Source organism: Numenius arquata, chromosome 5 (genome assembly GCF_964106895.1).
Source record: "Numenius arquata chromosome 5, bNumArq3.hap1.1, whole genome shotgun sequence".
NCBI lineage: Eukaryota > Metazoa > Chordata > Aves > Charadriiformes > Scolopacidae > Numenius > Numenius arquata.
Genome location: NC_133580.1, coordinates 28,667,728 through 28,688,184, shown reverse-complemented (window position 1 = coordinate 28,688,184; position 20,457 = coordinate 28,667,728). Strand labels below are relative to the sequence as shown.

Here is a 20,457-nt window from a genome sequence, read left to right as displayed (position 1 = left end):
GAACTAGAAAATACTGTATTCCTTCTTTAGTTCCATCACCAGAAAATCTTTATAATGAATAAAAATTACATCATTTTACATTGAGTGTTGTACCTAAAGCAGTTTTATCTCTTTATTGCAAATTAATTTTGGTATACTTGCGTTGCTGAACTACTTCATTGGGGAGTGGGGAAGTATTTTTTCGTTTGTTTGGGTTTCTTTTAGGAGGCTTTTTAAATCTCTTTGCATTAATTTTGTTTATTAAATCAGCTGTAAAACAGGATTTAAATTTCAAAATTCTTTAAAATCGGCTGTTAACGCAATGTTTTTAACATGTTTTAAAATGTCATTTTCAACATAATGTTTTTATTTCTTTTCAGCTCATTTCGATGTACATTGACAAATATTCCGCAGACACAGGCTTTGTTAAACAAAGCTAAGCTTCCTTTGGGTTTGTTGCTGCATCCCTTCAGAGACCTAACGGTAAAGTAGCTTACTTTTTTTAAAAAATATATGTATTTAATATACGCATTTGTCCTATTTTTGTTCAAACAATAAAATATAATGAACTATATGTCCTAAATTTAACAGAAGTAGCAAAAAATTGTTTGGGACTTTGAGAGGAGGAGAGGAGAAAAGCCTTGAAATAGCAGCTTCATTGAAATTGAAAAGAGAAAATCTTTGGACAAGTCCTTCAAATTTTATTTTTTTTTTTATTGTTGCTTGCCTGTGGTTCTCTGAAGCTCTGAGTTGCTACTCTGTGTGTTGGGCTCAGGACTGTCAGATACCTCTTGAAAAGGTGTTTTTCCTCTTGAAGAAGAGGTGCTCATGTTGAACGTATTAACAGCATGATAAATGCTGTCAGTAGAAGGTATGCACAATGTAAGACTGAAGCTGTGTTCATAACTTTTAAGGAACTCCCCTCCATATAATTTATTTGTGTTTATGTAAAAAGGTGGGTAACTGTCTAGTAGAACTTCTTTTCATATAATGTGTGTTCTTTGTGTAAGGTTTGCTGTTTGTCATATTTAGTCACCCAAAGCTGTCCTGTCTTTCATAATTCCTCTTGCCATAGTAGCTGTGTTATTGTAACTGTGCAATTTAAAGTAACATCATTAAAAATCTTACTGCATCTTTGATTTGTGAGATTGGATTAAGACAATAATTGTTATTTCTTCTGATTTTAAAGAGGAGGATATTTTTAATAGGCATCATAATTACTCTGTATGAAAATGAGTTAAAAAGATGAAAGATGATAGAATATCTAGTCTTGTGAAGTTTTTATGCACTGCACAGCAATGTTTTCCATAAAATGTATTATGTACCTTTGTTACAGCTTTCCATTGTTTCTTTTTAGCAATTACCAGTAATAACATCAAGCACAATAGTGAGATGCAGATCCTGCAGGACATATATCAACCCTTTTGTTTCTTTCATTGATCAAAGGAGGTGGAAATGTAATCTCTGCTATAGAGTTAATGATGGTAAGTTTTTGTAGCAAGAGATGCTTGTGTTTGTAGAATCTCTCAAGTATTTGGATCGTATCAGTCCATGGCATACTCTAGATTAAAATGTAGGTTAAAATGACAGTCTCCTTAAGATGTTTTTTAAAATCTCTGGATCATAAGTCAGATGTGCTGTGCATTTTCTGAAGCAAAAGTGTGTTTTGACATTTTCTGGGAGACAAAGTAAATGTTACCATATTATCCTGATTACTTGTATAATGAAATCAACTTATTCCATTGACTGCTGTTGCAATACACAGATGGCAACATGATGACAGCTAATACTGTCTGCAGTCCAGGCCAGAGGTTATGAGAAACAATACAGGTCGAAGCTTGGTGTTGTGAAATGCTCTATTTGCATTGGTGTTTTAAAGTTGGGGATGTGTTGCTGCTTAAAATAAACCTGCTTTTGTTTCCTGTTATTTAAGTTTGATGATGCTTGGGATACTTGAAATGTTCCTTCGTTTTATATATCCTTAATGTGATTTTTTTTTTTCTGTTGTTGGTGGTAATTGAAATATGTCTGCATTTGTTTTCTTGTAGCTGCCATAATGTTTTTTATTTGCTGACAAATATATAAATTTTTTTGTGGGGAAAAATATTCTTTTTATTTTTTCTAGTTCCTGAAGAGTTTATGTATAATCCTCTGACACGATCTTACGGAGAGCCTCACAAACGGCCAGAGGTCCAAAATTCTACAGTGGAGTTCATTGCTTCCTCAGACTATATGGTAAAAAAGTTTTCTTGGTAACTTCAACAGCAATTGCATGTTATTATCAATGCACTTGAAATTTATGTTGCATATTGCTGCTGTGGTGTGTATTAATTTTCCTGTCAAGGTCCTCTTAACATCAAAGAATAGTTAAAATTCATATTTATTTTGAGTTTTGGCAAATGGATATTCAGAGGCTTGTCAGTTAAAGGCAATTGGAATGCGTGTAGTTGTCCAGTGTAGTTTAATGTGGCATAGTCTGATTTGAGTCTGTTGCGATGTGGTTTCTTGGTTTCTCTCTCATTTTGAAGAGGTTTTGAAAGACCAGTAATGGAATAACAAGAGAATTAAGTTGGGCTCAAATTTTGAGTTAGTAATTGTGACAGAAAAGATTCTAACTAGGAGTCAGCCTACAATTGCTGTTACAGTTGTCTCCAAGAAGATAAACAAGGCCTGGGAAAAGGCCCTGTTCACAGTGACATTATTAACAAGAGTTAAAATAAATTGTTCTCTTGTCTTTGAATCGAATCACTGTGGCCAAGACATTTGGCAGTAAATAAATACAGCATGTTATATGGTTGGGAAAAGGATATAGGTAGAATATTTTAACCCCGTTTAATGGATCGCATTGTCCATGTACTGGAAGACCAATGGTGTTTTGAAGAGTGAATTCCATATCTGGCATCAAAGAGTCATGTTTGAATTGACTGTTGGAAGGAGAGACTAAAATATCCAATTTCTGTTCTGAAGCAAAGCATTATATGCTTATTACAGATGGGAATTATTAACCCCTGGGAATCATGGTTAAGTCTGTCTGCACGACTCTTAGTAAATAAGTTTTATTACATAATGTATACCTTGCGTTTTTCTACTTATTCCCTTTTCCCGCTTCCCTTTGTAATGACTAATCATTTTTAACATTTCTTTAAATATGATTTTTGAACATTTTTTATTTTTATTTTTTTTTTACTTTGTAGCTTCGTCCTCCTCAGCCTGCGGTATATTTATTTGTTTTAGATGTGTCTCATAATGCAGTGGAGGCTGGATATTTGACAATAGTCTGCCAGTCATTGCTGGAAAACCTAGACAAGTAAGAATATAAATAACCTTTTCAAATTAGCTAACATTTTATTATGAATGACACTAACCTACAGTTTTGCAGAAAACTTGCATAAAGCGTTTAAATATTCTGTCCCTAAAGGACAGAAGTTCTGTTGCCTGAGATTCTGAAGTGCAACTTAGATGTCTGAAAAACAACCAAAAAATCCAAAAACGCCAACCGAGGGGGGAAAAAAAAAAACCAACCCTGCCAAAAAAACAGCTGCTGAAGCAATTTACATGATGAGAGCTGTCTTCCCTGCATGTGATTAAAGATGGATCTGCAAATAATTTCCTTCTTTATCTGCAAAGAATATTTACCTGTAACTTCTAGCAACCCGTTGATTGTACGAACATCTATGAAGTGTTCCCTTCGCCCCTGCCGAGACCAACAAAAATAACTAAATTACAGAGATGGAATTGGCTGGTTCTTGCACCGAAACGGCTGAGGTGCTGCATACTGGAATGTTGTAACTACTAACGGGACACTGCCTCGGGGAATTTTTTTTTTTTTTTTTTTAGATCACAGTTACTTAGATCTACTTGTGCTGCTTTCTTTCTGTTCTCATTTTTGCATTGGAACAGCATGTACGGGATTGTCGGCAGTGCTTTTTGAGCCTGGGTTAATAAACTTCACTATATTCATGTGTTTTGAAAACTAATTTGCATCCTGTGGAGGCCTCACTCTGAAAATTGGTTTTCTACAAGTTTTTCTTAGGAAACTTGATTTTAAATTCTGATAAAGACATCAACATCTACAACAAAATTCTTCACTCACATTTATTGCTTTAGTCTTTTCTGTGTTCGAATCTTTACAGGTATTTTATTAACAGGTTCTCAGAAACATGCTAAATTATTTTAGGAAAACTCATCCCATGCAAAGTCTATGGGAAAATCGGTACATCCTGTTAGTTTATATACCCAGATGGTAAAAACAGTATTTGCCTCTGTTGGTTTTGTTCACCATCAGGGTTTTCAGCATTTGCTGATGTTTTATGTTTTATTTGAGAAATACTGCTGAGGTTTTCTTTTTTGTATTTTTAATGCCATACATAGGAATATGGTCCACATGAGAAATAAGTATGTTGCATTGTAGAGATGTTGGATTTCGGTTTAGAGCTGCAAGTACTCTGTAACTACATTAGTGAGTGGGGTTTTTTGAATTAGGAAAGAGCAGAAGGCACTATTTTATTTAAGAACTGAGAAGGCTACCTTCTTTCATTTGTCAGTGTAATGTTTAAATGAACTTGCTACGTTCTCTCTTGAAGCAAAACATCAATATATTAGTGAGTGATTATCTGTAACACTTAGTCTTGTAGATTGTATCATTATCCCAGCTTTTCAGGAAACACTGAAGAAATATTACTTGTATTCAGGCTTCAGATCTCCATTCGTTTGTTCTCCCTTCACCCCTTGTATAAATCAAGAGCTGTGTGTATGTGTGTGTCTTGAGAGAGAAATTTAGGGCTTAATAGTTTATTTTTTTTAATGCTTCAGGCTTCCCGGAGACTCAAGAACAAGAATAGGGTTCATAACGTTTGACAGCACTGTTCAGTTTTACAACTTGCAAGAAGGTTTATCTCAGCCTCAGATGCTGATTGTCTCAGATATTGATGGTAAGTAAAAAGAAAATGGAAACTTTTTTTTTGAGAAGTTACTTTTTTTTTCCCTGAAGAAACATTAGAATCTCAAATATTCTGGTATTATGTCAATTTTATTGAATGTATAGAGGACATATTTTTAAAAATAATCTTACACTAACTACAGAGCAGGTGGTGTTTAAAAAGTGAAATTCAAATGTTAATTTTGATTTGAATAAACCAAGCTTTGTATGGGCTGTATTATTCTTGTCTCTAATATATGTCTCAGAAAAGTAGACAATTTCATGGCATGTATAACAGTGGGCAGTGAAATGTTTTGTTCTATTTTAATGTTTTTTTTTTTCTTTAAATAAAATGCTTTTTTCCGTTCTCCCTGCAGATATTTTCCTACCTACACCAGATAGTTTACTTGTAAATCTCCATGAAAGCAAAGAGGTATGATTGCTCAAAATATATCATTAAATTCAAAGAGTTAAATACTCAAAATAGATGTTCCTTTTAAACTTTGAATTCAAGCCTGTCTTCATAATTTGTAAATCCAGTGTTGCTTTTTAATTATAGAAGTATTACATGCTGTTTGTTTGATGCATCATAGTTTTTTAAATGATGACTTTGTTTTCCTTAGTGTGATGAAACCAAACTGAAATATTTGGTACTAATTGTTCCACTTCGGTTATGGCAATACAGCTTTTTAAAAAAAGCAGAAAATCTCCAGCCTGCAAAATCTCATAAACACCTTTCAATCTGTTCTGCAGCTGATAAAGGATCTGTTGAATGCATTACCAAATATGTTCACCAATACAAGAGAAACACACAGTGCGTTGGGCCCTGCTCTTCAGGCTGCGTTTAAACTGATGTCTCCAACGGGTGGCCGGATATCTGTGTTTCAAACTCAGTTACCATCTTTGGGAGCAGGGCTTTTGCATTCCCGGGAAGATCCCAATCAAAGGTCAAGCACAAAGGTACAAAAATTGCCATCAGTATTCATCTCGTGAGACTAGGGACTTGCTACGTCTCTCTGACTTGCATAGTTTTGCAGATCAACTCTTGTTTTTTGTTTATAGCAATTAACTGAGTTTTAATTATTCAATGTCTGTGTGCATTTAAGATCACTAGTTTATACATATATGTGTGGTATTACTTGTTTCAAAGTGCACGAGCTGTCTTTGGGGCCTCTGGCCCATAACTTTTCTTGGCAAGCAGAAGAAGCTGCAAATGTCGCTGACTCAGTTAACATAAAGCTGGGTTTTGAATTAAAGCGTGGATATATTAAATTGCAGACCTAATACATGTTTTGTTATTATTTTAATAGCCGTGTAGTTTACAGCATCCAGTAAGTGTTACATGGTTACATGTGTGCTTATTTGTATGAGAACATAACTCCTTGAAAGTAGGATCATAACTGCTTGTAAATACAAACTAAAAGAATATGGAGCATGAGGAAAATAATATCTGCAGGTGGAAATGCCTATAAAATATTGCTTAGAGGAGACTTTGTTTTCAGATAGTGTGCTACTGAATAGTATGTCTTTTGTCCCATGAAGTTTTAAGAGAGCACGATTGTTGTCTTAACTCTTTCCTGTATAATTTATTCACCAAAGGTGGTCCAGCATCTTGGTCCAGCAACAGATTTTTATAAGAAGTTGGCACTAGACTGCTCAGGCCAGCAGACTGCTGTGGATTTATTTCTCCTAAGTTCACAATATTCTGATCTAGCTTCTCTTGGTAAGGAGTACCTAATGTGTGCATTCGCTGTTTCCACGCTGTTGTCTGTCTTCAGCAGCACAGGCTACTTCAGGAATTCTTAAATCATGCAAATAATTTTGAACTTTTGTAAATGCAGCTGATGCTGCAAAAGAATTGACTTTGAAGCTGATCTCAGTAAAGAACAGGAATATTGGATTGGTGGTGTCAAACAATTTACTCTGGGACTTCAGTTTTAAACAAGAAGGTACTCTCCTGCTCAACAACAGGAAACAGCCAGGTGGCAAGGAATTAATAAAGTTTAATCACAGGGGTAGAAGAGAGTTCTCATCTTTCAGTATTAAACCAAGATTTGTCTCTGTGCACACACTTAATTTCACCTCTACACCATTAAATGTTTCTGCATGCACTCCTGTCTTAACTGCCACAGGTAGCATGCTTATTGAAGTAAGTGTATAATCAGATAATTGGTTTTTTGGGGTGACTAATCACTGTCTTCAGTGGCCTGAGTGTGGGCCAGTTTTCCTTGTCTTACAGACGTGGGTCATATCAAGAAAAAATGAACGTGAATGTGACTTGCAGAAGGTTGCACACAGTTTTTGTGTCTGTCCTGACTTCATGTTACAGTTTTACCTCTTAACCATGTGTTTTCCTCCTCTACAGCTTGCATGTCCAAGTATTCTGCTGGATGCATCTATTACTATCCATCTTTCCATCGTAGCCATAATCCTGCTCAGGCTGAAAAGTTGCAAAAAGACCTTAAAAGATACCTTACAAGAAAGATTGGATTTGAAGCAGTTATGCGCATTAGATGTACAAAAGGTACGTTTTAAATACTGAGTCATACGAGAAAGTTGATGTAAGCGTGTTAACTAGAGTTTTGAACGTGCTAAGTCTTTAGCAACATTAGATTTCAGGTCATCTCACTGAAGAGTAAGGTAGTTGCCTTCTTTATGTAGGTTACGTTAGCTTTTGCCACTTGGTTTTTTGTTTTGTTTTTTACTTAAGATGGCACCATCTCACTTCCACTAAGTTGGCGTGTAGTGTAAGGGCACCGCTTAGGTTGGAGTGCTCAGAATTGAATGTGAACTCTACAGGATCATGCTGAAATGTCTAATGATTCACATAATTGATCCTGCGTGATAGTTAGAATAAGTATTTCTACTGTTCTTTAAATGTAGCTTGAGGGCTGTGTGTTTTAGTTATTGATAGGAGTTTTTCAGGCTGTTTTAACCTCACTGAATTTTTTTCATCTGCTTCTAGGTCTTTCAATACACACTTTTCATGGGAACTTTTTTGTACGATCTACTGATTTATTGTCCCTTGCCAATGTCAATCCTGATGCTGGATTTGCAGTACAAATGTCCATTGAGGAAAGTCTGACTGACACATCTTTGGTTTGTTTTCAAACAGCTCTTTTGTATACTTCCAGCAAAGGTAAATAAATTGAAATGAATTTGCCACTGGGCTTTTTGTTTCTTTTTCTAACATGATGTTTGTATAGTTAGTTCCACAGCCTTTTGTTTTTCTCTATACCCTAAGAGGATCTTGTCAAAGCTAGTGAGTCTGCTTGACGGTTAATCACATGACCGCATAAATCTTTATAAACTCTGTTTTGATGGGAAAATGTAATTTATCTCCATCTTACATGGAGTTGATTCAGCAAGATTCCTTTACTTCAAAGGCATACCATTGTTATAAGCAGTAACATGTTTGGCACGCACTTTGTCTGAAATCACAGACCCGTGATGGATTGGAGCGAGCTGCTGATACGTTGGGTGGGCATAAAGAATAGCAGCTACTTTCTATTTCAGAAACGGCCACAAAATTTGGGGATGCAAATCAATGTACTTCATTTGTAGGATCAAGACACTTACTATGGATGTTATTAGTTAGTTTGTTATGAACTTGTGCTGATTCATAAGTTGAATGCATTAGAGCGTTGCAGAATTTGAACAGGTTAAGAGGCAGAAACGAGGGATAGTGTTACAGCAACTTTCGGACTGGTGTGTTTTTACAAAATGAGTGCATCTTAGATGAGAGGAGATATGTTGTAATGACTGAATTTATATACCTCTACCAGGAGCTATTGCGTAACGATTTCTACTTATTTTTGTTAGGTGAACGTCGAATTCGAGTGCACACGCTTTGCTTGCCTGTAGTAAGTTCACTGGCTGATGTATATGCAGGAGCGGATGTACAAGCTGTTGTATGCCTCTTAGCAAACATGGGTGAGTACAGACCAGGAAGATTCAAATGAGATATTTCTTAGTCTAAATGCTTAGCTGACTTTAGCCTTTTAAAAGGAGAGCCTTCTTACATTGTTCTCTAGAGTTTATTAAAGGACAAAGAATCATAATGCACTCGGATCAAAACTTATTTTTTGTACGATCATCATCGTGGTATCTCAAACTTTAGCGTTCTAGGATTAGTTATGGAACAGAGTGATTCAGTTTAGTGAGTTGCTGAAGACTGAAGGGGAATTTCTGACAAGTGTGTCCAGGATATGTATTATTTTCCTATGCTTCTATCCTGTCACTGCTGGTTTGAGGATTCTTACTTATCCCCTACATGTGGATCATAAGTAGCCGTTTCATAGACTGATCTCTGTTACTGTGAACATGTATGGCTGTGTGCAGCTTTTTAGTGTATGCTATGTTGTGTATTTATAGTCAAATAAATTGGAAGAAAAAAATAGTATTTCTGTACCTCCTCTTAAATGCGCATTCAGTCCAGCAGGTGGCTTCCTCCAACCAAAGGATTTGCAGCCCTTTCTCAGCAGAGGAACACTAATCATAATTACACTACTCATAATTATGCCATTGAAATAATGGAAGAAATTTCTTGTGAGAAAAAAAAAAATCAAAAATAATTGCTGCAAATCTTATCTTGGAGGTAGGACAGCAGAAAGTTTCAGCAATAGCTAAGTTATTTGTATATTTATATTTAGTCTCGAGTATATACCACAGCTTGAAACATTTTTTTTTAACTCTCCAAGAGTAGGAACTAGAGAGTGGGGATCAGCCACACTGTATTTTTTGAGCCTCATGAAAGTGAGTTAGTGAGTTTCCGTATGGGCAATAGTCTTAGTTACTCCTAAAAACAGTTAAGACCACAGGTGTGTTTTGTGGTGTGGTTTGTTTGTTTCTTTTTAAATCTTAAAATACCACTCCAAAACACAACTGATATTTTCAAAATTCAAGGGAATAAATGAGGCCAACTCTGATAACTTTTTGTATCCTTCTAACCCAATAGCTGTGGATCGCTCAGTTTCATCTAGTCTTTCGGATGCAAGAGATGCCTTAGTTAATGCCGTGGTAGACTCCTTGGCAGCGTATATGTCAACTGCCTCAAATCTCCAGCAGTCCATGCTGATAGCACCAAATTCCCTCAAGCTGTTTCCACTGTATATTTTGGCCCTTCTCAAACAGGTATGTATAATCTAGTGGATTAATGTTTGATGTTTAATTCATTGTTCCATTTGAGGGATTCTTCAGCTCTAGATCAAGCAATGTCTACGCTTTTCCATATGAAAATTGGGTTATCCTGTTAAAGATAACTATGTTAGATTATTTTAGATTATTAGTGCCTGAACCGTTTATCGTTTACTTGATTTCAAATTTTTGTATTTCGTCTTGTTTTACAACGAAAATAAAAAAATATATATCTTAACGGTTGGCATTTCCCAGATTTTCGGCAGCTAATTGGTGTTGCCCATATTGTTGGACACCACTGATTAATACTTCTTCAATTTTATTTTATGAAGAAAAAACAAATATTTTTCAATGCATATTCTTTGTACTTAGTTTCCGTGGAGATGCAATTAAACCTGTTAACTAAACTGAAGTGATATAGTTTAAAGTTCATATAGAAGTAGTTACTGCTTTTTGATTAATTCTTCTTTTTAGTATTTTTGTACTGCAAAACGTGATACTTAAAAAGAGAACTTACTGCAGGGTTTTGTTATTAATAAATCTCATAGCTCAAAGACTTTCATGTCTGACTGTTCTGTGTATTTTTATTGTGAATAAACCTTTTGTGCAAGTTTGGTAAGAAATTCAATCATAATAATAGCTTATTTTCTTTGGCTTAGTGATTACTTTAGCCTCCAATATGCTGATCCTAATCAGTATTATTTGGTACTTGCTAATCATACTTAAGCAAGTACCAAATAAGTAATACAGTTAATGGTGGGTAAAAAACAGACCATTTATTACCAAGAGGATCCATGTAAAAGACGGAAGAGTGGCTGAGAAAAGAAGTTGTTTAGGTTTGGGGTTTTTATTATCCTTGCTAATAATAAAAAAGCCTGGGATGTAGAGAAACCAAAACACTTGTGGTAGCCAAGGGGAAGAGGACTGATGTATTTAGCTATGTTGTGGGAATATTCTGCATTGAATCAGAATATGGTGCTTACTCCCTTGTGTTGCTTCTAACAGTGATCGTTTACTGATCACTTCTGAAGGAGATCTGAAAAATCCAGTAGAAAAGGTTACCAAAAAAATTTTATCCTATGAGAGCCTGGTTTCTGCTGTAAAACACAAAAGTATATCTCCCTTCCAAAGCTTTTCCTAAATATTTAATTCTTACCAGTTTAAAAATTGAGTTCATCTTATCCACAGAAGTATCTTTTTTGACCTCTGTTAGGCTCGTATCTTCCTGTAATAACTTTCATTGGTGAGTTTCACAGGCCAGTAACATTTGTCAAGAACAAAAATGAGAAATGCTGACCCAATCGCATACAAATTTACATAGTTGGGGAAAATTTTTTTTTTAGTTTCCTTCACTAGTAAGGAGGGAGAATGGATTAATTTTTAAAAGGTATTGTATTCAAGTTTTGTTTGACTGAGATTCTAATGCGTCTCAATAAGATGCATTTCTTTACAAAAGCTTTACCATCTTTGCTTGACACTTTCAAAAAATCTGAAGTGTACTGTTTAGGTGTGACATAAAATACAGGATTTATTTGAGTAACAACACTGTTCTCTTACAGAAAGCATTTAGAACAGGCATGAGTACACGCTTGGATGATCGCGTGTATGCGATGTGCCAGATGAAGAGCCAGCCTCTTGTTCATTTGATGAAAATGATACATCCCAACTTGTACAGAATAGACAAGCTGATTGATGAGGTAATGCATGAAGCCTGTTTTATAACATCTTCTGGGTTTAATGGTCTGTTAAACCTGATGTTGTCCTGCAATAATTTAATTAAAAGTTGTTATTGTAGTGTAAATTCAGTTTTTCCATAGGTTATAAAAAATTAAGAAAAAACTTTCGAGTTTTGAATTGGAAGTACAGTAGTGTGTTATGAGCAGAACTTTGTTTTTACTTCACCTTGTTTCAGTGACCGCAATAATCCCATGTTTTTCTATTACACAAAGAAAGCAGAGAAGATTGTATGCATTGGAAACATCGCCAGTGTGGTTTTGTGTGTTAGAACTGTTTGCGGGAAATGGATGAAAAGTAGATTTAGTGGAGGATTCTCGGTTTTGTATACTGAAACTAGATAAAGATGCCTGCAATAACAAACTTCCAGTGGTTTCTCAGACTGCTGTGGATGAAACACAATTGTACTTCTAGATGGTCACGATCAGACCGAGGAAGTACTTCATGTATGTAACCAGGTTTTATTAGTTTGCCTTTTACAGAGGTAGCCTAGGAAATAGGTACATTTTTTTTAACATTAAGAAGTGAGATGGGATTTTAATTGAGGTCAAAGTTAGTTGCAATTGCAAAAATAAGTTGGTTTTTTTAAGTAACTTTTCATGAGGTTGTTAGTCACTAGCTTTGGAAAAGTATATGTAGGAGTTTGGTTTTCAGTGTCATACAAGATTATATGGTAACTTGAGTAGTTTCTCTGACGGTTGGTATTGTTCCGCACAACCTGTGAGCTATTTATAGTCTCAAAGTTTCTTTTAAGGTATTTCATAAACTCACATGTGCGTGTCTAAACTCTGTTCTTCAGTGGAATGGATTAGTTAGTCTTTTTATACTCTCCCCCCAACCCCCTCCAGTGCTTAAGAAGCCAGCTTCTTCAGCTAACTGTTTTTTGTGGAACTTATGCTGAAAGGCTACATTCACTATGCAAGCGCTGCAAAGAGCCAGCAGTGTCTCTGGGAGATCAGGTTTTATTAGCAAAGGATTTCAGTTATTTCTAGTAGAATAATACAGAAAGTAGGGATTATTTGACCTACTCAACTCAATTGACAAACCACATTTTAAATCATATAACAGAGTGCTAATCTGCTGTTTAGTACTACTTTAGCTTAAAGTATTTGTGACGGAGGCTGTTCCTAAAATTCGATGATACATATATTGCAGGATTTTTTAAAATGGTTTTGCTGGTTTTCTTTTCTCTTAACACTTGATTCTTGAGGGCATTGAGTAAAGCCTGGAACTTTCCCAAGTGGAATTCAGTAGCTTGATTTTCATCATTATGTATAAATCCCTAAAAGCTTCTAATCTATTGCATTAAAATATGGAATTTTTTTAATAGTGATTATTTTTTTAAATAATCTTTTACCATGTGGAGATGTGCTTAGTCTCTAAACTGTTTTTTCCCAACATTTATTTGCAGAATGCTTCGCAGATTTTTAATAGAAACTCAGCCTATTTTTGTATTGGAGGGGGGACCAACCTGAATATGAGGGTTTGAAGTTTTTTATTGTTAGTTTGGGTATTTTTTACTGCTGGAGAGGATGGGGGGATATTTTTAACGATGTTACTGCTACAGCCAGATGTGTTTCATCAGTTCAGTCATAGTGCTCTGGACAAACCCATGTATAGCTTCAGGCAGGAAATCAAGGAACTTTGTTACTTGAATGCAGAATACTATTTATAAGGAATAGAATAATTTCATGTTTTTCTCTTCTTGCAACATTTCCAGTGAAGTTGAATGCACTGGAAGAAAATCTCTGGAGGTTGTTTGTGGAAAATCTAAGTGTAAACACTAGAATTCTTTTGAAATCCTCACATCTATAGCATAAGAAACGTTACATGCATAACTGAAATGAACGTGCATTATTCTTTTTTAGGTAATAAAGTAACCTTTAGTTTAAGTAACATTCTAGAGTTGTTTGATGTATGTAATAATTTTAGAGCTTAACGTGGCATTTTGTTACGTGAGAATCCTCAAAATTTTGCTAGAGATCAGCAGTGGTTTTTCCTGTTTTATTTTACCTGATTAAGATAAAAAATAGGATTTATTTATATTCTACTGCTATTGAGTATTGGTTTTTGTTACAGAGTACTATACACGTAAATGACAGAGTTGTTCCTCAGCCACCTCTTCAGAAGTTGTCTGCAGAGAAGTTGACACGAGAAGGAGCTTTTCTTATGGACTGTGGTTCAGTAAGTTTCCAGTTTCACACCTTCCTTTTTTTTTTTTTTAAAAAAAAAAAAAAGGCATGCTGAATTATTAAAAGCAGTGAATTCTCAACAGTAACAGCGTAGTGAATCAGCATTTCAGGTAACCTGCCAGTAATCTGTGTTCCAGTGAAAGACTTTCATATTTTGATCAGAGGACTATCTTCGAGGTTGCATATTAAGGCTTCAGAGGTTAATTTTTTTCCATGCTAGGCTGATCAGAATATACCAAGAGTTCACATTAAATTGGGGTTTTTTTTCTGGAAACACAATGCATTTCTGCTTTCCAAAACTTCTCTTAATGGTTATTAAATTGTATGTACTACACTGTCTCTAACAAAGTACTTCTCGCTGATGCAGGAATCTTCTCAGTTACACACAGATATAAGTGATTTTATGATTTGTGGCTTGTGTGACATAAGAGTTCTAAGAGTGAGGGAATTGTGGGGAGTGAACAAAATCTGTAGATACAATTTAAGGTATTCATGGAAATATATTAAAACACGTTTAATTGGATAAAGCATTATGCTACTTGAATAAAACATCGTGATCCTCTAATGGCAGTCTAGAAAGTGCTTTAAACCTCGTATGACTTCAGGGGTTGAGTGTGAATGTCAAACTAGCTTCTGTCTCCAGATGTCTGAAATAATTACTATAATGTGTTTTCATAATTGATGCCTTTATGACTTGTTTAGATTGGGAAGTCACTGTGCAGTAACTGATACATTAGGGTGTGACTTCATAAAATTTTAGATCCTTCATTTTAGGAGCTAACATGGGAAGTTAGTGCATTAACTGTTCCAACACAGGCATGTCCTGCATCCCCATTCTTTCAGTATTTGCATTCTACCTATACCTTTTTTGGCATCTAATGATTTTTTTCCAAATGCTACCAATGTATTAATAAGTAAACGTACAAATAATGAATATAGAGATGTATATATGAATTGCAGCTGGAGCTCTCAAGCGATGCATTTGCATGAGAGGTGTTATTCTAGTATTATTCCAGTTACATCACCACTTGTCTCTAAAATGTATGCAAGGCCTTTACTAAAACTGATTCTGAACTCTTACAGATTTTTTACATTTGGATTGGAAAAAACTGTGATAACAACTTCATAAAAGATGTTCTTGGATACCCAAACTATGCGTCAGTACCACAGAGAATGGTAGGTGTGTTAATGAGCTGGCCTGTATATGGCTTACATTTGGAATCTATATTTAATCTTTTTTTTTTCTGCATTTTCAGTTTTTAGTTATGTAACTATGAATTAGGGGGGTTTTATTGGGTACTTTCTAACCTCTTGCCAACTTCACAGGAGACAGATAGAAGTTGTCAAATGCTTTCAAGGAAAGAATGTAAACATGTAAATTTTGGCATCTATGGAATGCCAAAAAATCGTTCACTGTTTTTATTATTTTTATGGAGGTACATGTGGGTTCACAAGAACAGGATGGAACTTCATAGAATGAATACAAAAAGTATGTATCCAGACGTGTTAATTGTTAAGATGAGTTATGTTATTGATATCATGGTGTTCAGAAGTCTTGTGTTCTCCAAACCTGGTGTAAGACAACAGGCCTATCACATCATAGCATAGGCTTGGAAGTAAAGGGTAAGAGTTAAGTTTTGCTCATCTTCCAAGCTTTGAGTTAACATTAAAAAGAAACGCTTTTAGATATTAGAACATCAGAGACCCTTGGATATGTGTTTTGGTAGAGGGGTTATGTTATAACTCGTACCTTTAGTCTTGTGCATGAAACAGAGCAGCAATTACAGCTGGAGGTGTTCAACACCAGGCTGGGTGGGGTTTTGAGCAACCTGGTTTGGTGGGAGGTGTCCCTGCCCATGGCAGGGGGGTTGGAACTCGATGATCTTTAAGGTCCCTTCCAACTCTAACCATTCTATGATTAAAAAGACGACCCCTCTTCTGTGGGTAGTGATTCCAAAATGTCAACAAGCAATGGGTAAGGATGGACCCTTTTAAGACACTCTAGAATAAAGTTCAGAATCAAATAGTTATATTCAGATAGTACCAAAAATGTGTTAGTCATTGTAGAAAAATATAGGAAGATATTTCCTGCTTATAAAGCTTTCATAGTATGAAGGGGAAAAGTAAGTGACAAGTGGTAATTATAAAAACAGGTTAAGAGTGATGAGCTTTAAGACTGCTATAAAATTGGACTGCTTGTTCAGAGTTTTGTATTTTGCTTGTATTGGCAAATTACAACTGTTCCCTCTGATCAGCTGGTGATAAGTATTAGTTAAGAGAGTTTTCAAGAAGAACTTAGATAAAGGAAGGATGATTGTTTGGTTTTTTTCCCCTCTCATTTTCATTATAGTAAATGCTATATAACCATAGGAAAAAAGTTAACATAAATAAGTTATCTTTGCTGTTAAATTATGTCTTCCATTTGTTTATTATGAAGGTAGCAATGCAACTACTTTTAAATCTGTAATCAATTCTTTTATGTCATATCAATTGTCTTAAATGGTTATATTGGCCTAGGAGTTGGCATATTTAGCTCATTGAATGGCTCAAGTTTTTTTAATTGTTTTTTTTCAGCTCATTCCCAAACCCAATAGTCTCATATAATCGTTGTGTTGAAATTTGCTTACAATTCAGATTTCACTTCCTCATGTTTTGTTCATCTGTTCAGTGATGCAAAATGCAACCTGTAGGAATTTGACTGACAGGGGAAGACAAAGGCAAGAAAACTGCGAAAGCAGGATTTTGAAAAGATGACTTTTTAAATGAGCTCACTTTCTGAAATCTTCTGCACTTAGAAGGCAGTCTTTAAAGATGCACTGCTTCCTACAGAACAGATATTAAAGTAATTTTGATAGTAAAAGATGATGACTGCTTTCAATTCCCTTCAACCAGACGCAGCTTCCTGAGGTAGATGCACTTTCTTCAGAACGGACGCGATCTTTTATATCTTGGCTTAGAGACAGCAGACCTTTAAGTCCAGTTCTTCAAGTAATAAAGTAAGTGTTTCTGTTAGATAATGAGTAATTATTGGCATCTTGTAGTTACAGTTTCTGACTGACACTGATGAAAAGTGGGAATATCTGACCCAGAAGAAACTGAGTAACATCCTCTTTCCGTCACTATCGTGCTATTATCTAACACCCCGTAGCAGCAAAGGTCATTTTTGATACTAGTGCAAATTCAGTTACTAATGGTTTTATTGGTAGGAATTAGCCACATATTTTTATATTGTTAAGAATGTACTAATGAATGATCAATGGGCTTAACCAGGTTAATTTCTGCTGTAACTGTTATAATTTCAATACCTACGTATTAAAAAAAAAAGTCAAGTAAGGTTAATAATCCATAGATGGTTTAATAATTGTATGTATTTGTTACTGAGCTCCATAAGGACCATAGTTGATTTATGACATGTAGCAAGTTCTGAAGCCTTTTCAAGCCACGACCTGCTTAAAGAAGTTTAAATTCTATAAAATGCTTATACTTAAGTTTACATTTGTCTTCTCTAGAGTACTCAGGTTACTGAGCCTGATGGAGATCACATTTTTTAAAAAGTATGATGACTTCCTTACTCAAATAAATAATATTTAAATATAGGACTGAAGCTCTTCAACTGTTGGCTCTGTGGCTGCTGCTTGTATTGCGAGTAGTGCTGAGAGACCATAATAAATAGTACAGCTTGCAGTGAAGCTCTGCTATGCCAGTACAGAGGACTGTGCACCAGCAAATATTTGCTATGTCCCAGCAAATTTTTATTGGGGTGATAATTTTGGACACTAGGTCTTTGACGTGTTTACCTTCTCTGTTCTGTTGCCAAATAAGAAAACCTGGGGAGGGCACTGAGATTACATGTAACCAGAGATGGAAATTTTCCAGTTTTTTAATCTTTACAGGATTTAATTTAAGCCTTTCAGAATTCATTGCCCCCAGCATATTTGTTCGCTTCTAAACCAAAATAATTTTTATGCTTACTTTTGTGTGTTTTTGCAAGATATTTTAAGTGCTATTTCACCCACTTTTCTACCATTTTATACTTATTAAAAAGGTGCTGTTGTTTGATAGTGTATTACAAGCTTTAGGGTTTTTTACTAAACTTTGTATTATTTGCAATTGTAGTATCTTTGGACTGAATTTAGACTCAAAAGGACAGTAAGCAATTCATTAGAACTTATGCCTCTGCTTGAATTTACAGTGAATTTTTTGCTCGATGTTTGGACTAACATATCTTCCCCTCTTCTTTCAGAGATGAGAACCCTGCCAAAACAGATTTTTTTCAGCATTTAATTGAGGATCGGACAGAAGCAGCTTTCTCATATTATGAATTCTTACTTAATATTCAACAGCAAATTTGTAAGTGAACAAGGAATAAATAGAAGAAAAATCCCGACTTCGGATAGAAACATGGCCCAAGAGAAGCGTATGGGAAGTTACAAAAGCGGATACTCGTTCTTCACAACATACAGTGACCAGCACTGTCTTGGAAGCTTTACAGCTAAAGAAGTATACATTTCCAAAAGAATTTTGCAGATTTACTTCAGTCTAAAAGTGCTAGGAGCGATGAAGCTGTTTCACTAGTAAACTTCAGATTGGTTTATACGCGTTTCCAGTTGTGCGGCGGTATGGTGCTCTGTTTATTGCAAGCCGGTGAATTTACGTAGCTATGTGGGATGATATTTCTTAACAAAATGTACAATTAGATAAAGCCTTTTTTTTACGTTTATTATAGTAGCCCTTCCAGATCCAAATTCTTAACAGAGATGTCAAAGGGCAGTGCTGTATGTTGGTTGTTTATATGAATTTCTTTTTAAAAGGAATGATTCATATTTACTAAAGACTTTAGCGAATTCCCTGTGAAAGTTGTAGAGTTTCAGTAAAGTACATCAATTGTAGAAATAAAATATATAATGTACATAAGTATTACATTTGTAAAGAAAATGTAAAAAATGTAACTAAAAAAAGACTTAGCTCAGTGTGCAGAATTGTTGAGTGCTCAATGATGAATTGTTTTGTCCCAGGCTAGACAATGAAGTTGACTATTAAAACATGCTAAAGAAGTGTCCATGTAGAAAGAACATAGCTGCTTCTTCTGTTAATTTTAGGTGAATTTATTTATAATTGGCTTACTAATTAAAATATTTTGCTTTATCATGTGTTTTTATATTTATGCAAGTATAATCTTTTTGCAACTAAACTCTTACTGAACTGTCTATTGAAGAGAACATGTTTACCACTTTATTTCACAGACCTCTGGAAGGGAGGAGAAAACACTGCATAGTCTGAAATGAGCTATTGATATATAGTTCCTAAAACCCTTCTTATGTATTATCCTAAAGAAGGCATATCTGTTAACCTTGTTTTACGTTTTGTAAACTACTGTAGTCTTGGTCCAGGTTTCTGTAACTTGTGTTGTCTGCCATTTAGAGTAAGCATGGGTAATCATTTACTCACACTTGATGATTTGATTTCTGCTGTGTTCTAAAGGAAGAAGAAGAAGAAGAAAAAAAAAAGGCGGGGGTATAAAAATTAACTACCTTACATCAGTGAAAGTAAAGGCTTTAAAATGTCAAAATTCAAAATGTAATCACACTTGCATCTTTCTGAAATCTTGTTTGTGCTAACGTTTTGGTAACTCAATGGTTTGGGCTTTTGGATAGATTTACCCTAGATTTTTAAATTTGGTTGTTAAGTTGGGATGGTTTTGGTTTGGTTTTTTTTAGAGGCACGTTAGAAATAATTCATAAAGCACAATCACTCATACTTGCTATTCTGAACTTTGTTTATTTGTTTGGTCTAATGAAATGTGACTACAATGAAATAATTAAGTACAAAAAACTAAATGATGATTAGTATGATTACATTTTCTTTCAAAGTAGCCTTGAAAATGCTAACATTGCATTTTAACTGCCATATCCCCTGAATCAAATAGTCAAAAAAAAAAGTACTAGATATGGATGGCAAATGCTTTAAAAGCTGCACTAATTAAGTTCTGCAAGTGGTGTTAGTCTGCATGTTAGCACAAACTCACTGTTTGGAGAAGATACCTTATAAATTAAATTTGTGTGTTGTCCTTAACTAAATGTGTTTAAGTTACCCAAAGATTACTCAAGAGAAGCTTTCCATTTAGTAAATTGATTTATCATGTAATAAATGTCTGAGGCGATGCTGAATGTTGTCCCTAAATCAGACCTCCAGGATTTCAGTACTTGTCTGTAGATTAATTTGCTTTGGGTGAAAGCTAAGTGCTGGTGAAGAGTGGGGTATCTTAAAAAACCATTTGTAATTGCAAAGATGAGAAGAGCATGTTACAATTTTAAATGCCCCATGATAGATGCTTCTTGACTTGTGAGCTTGGTATCGAATAACTGGGAATATACTATGCCATGATTAATTGCAATGTATTCTGTAAAACCATTACTTAAAGCTTTATTCTTCTATGGTTTTTGTATATAAAAATTATGAAAAGTACATCTTGAGAGCTATTTGTTCAGTAAAGTTATT

General features: G+C 34.9%; 1 protein-coding gene across 1 annotated transcript in view; it reads left to right on the top strand.

The window, feature by feature from the left end:
• The window catches only part of SEC24B (SEC24 homolog B, COPII coat complex component), a 47,575-nt gene extending 27,790 nt beyond the window's left edge, over positions 1-19,785 (top strand). The window contains exons 8-24 of the mRNA XM_074147349.1: positions 360-462; positions 1,337-1,463; positions 2,105-2,214; positions 3,174-3,286; positions 4,792-4,910; positions 5,275-5,330; positions 5,651-5,857; positions 6,497-6,620; positions 7,263-7,421; positions 7,863-8,036; positions 8,720-8,830; positions 9,855-10,030; positions 11,593-11,730; positions 13,847-13,951; positions 15,043-15,135; positions 16,852-16,955; positions 18,203-19,785. Coding sequence (XP_074003450.1) covers positions 360-462; positions 1,337-1,463; positions 2,105-2,214; positions 3,174-3,286; positions 4,792-4,910; positions 5,275-5,330; positions 5,651-5,857; positions 6,497-6,620; positions 7,263-7,421; positions 7,863-8,036; positions 8,720-8,830; positions 9,855-10,030; positions 11,593-11,730; positions 13,847-13,951; positions 15,043-15,135; positions 16,852-16,955; positions 18,203-18,317 — 2,134 coding nt within the window. The 3' untranslated portion in view covers positions 18,318-19,785. The remainder of the gene's footprint in view (positions 1-359; positions 463-1,336; positions 1,464-2,104; positions 2,215-3,173; positions 3,287-4,791; positions 4,911-5,274; positions 5,331-5,650; positions 5,858-6,496; positions 6,621-7,262; positions 7,422-7,862; positions 8,037-8,719; positions 8,831-9,854; positions 10,031-11,592; positions 11,731-13,846; positions 13,952-15,042; positions 15,136-16,851; positions 16,956-18,202) is intronic.
• Positions 19,786-20,457: the final 672 nt, after the last annotated feature.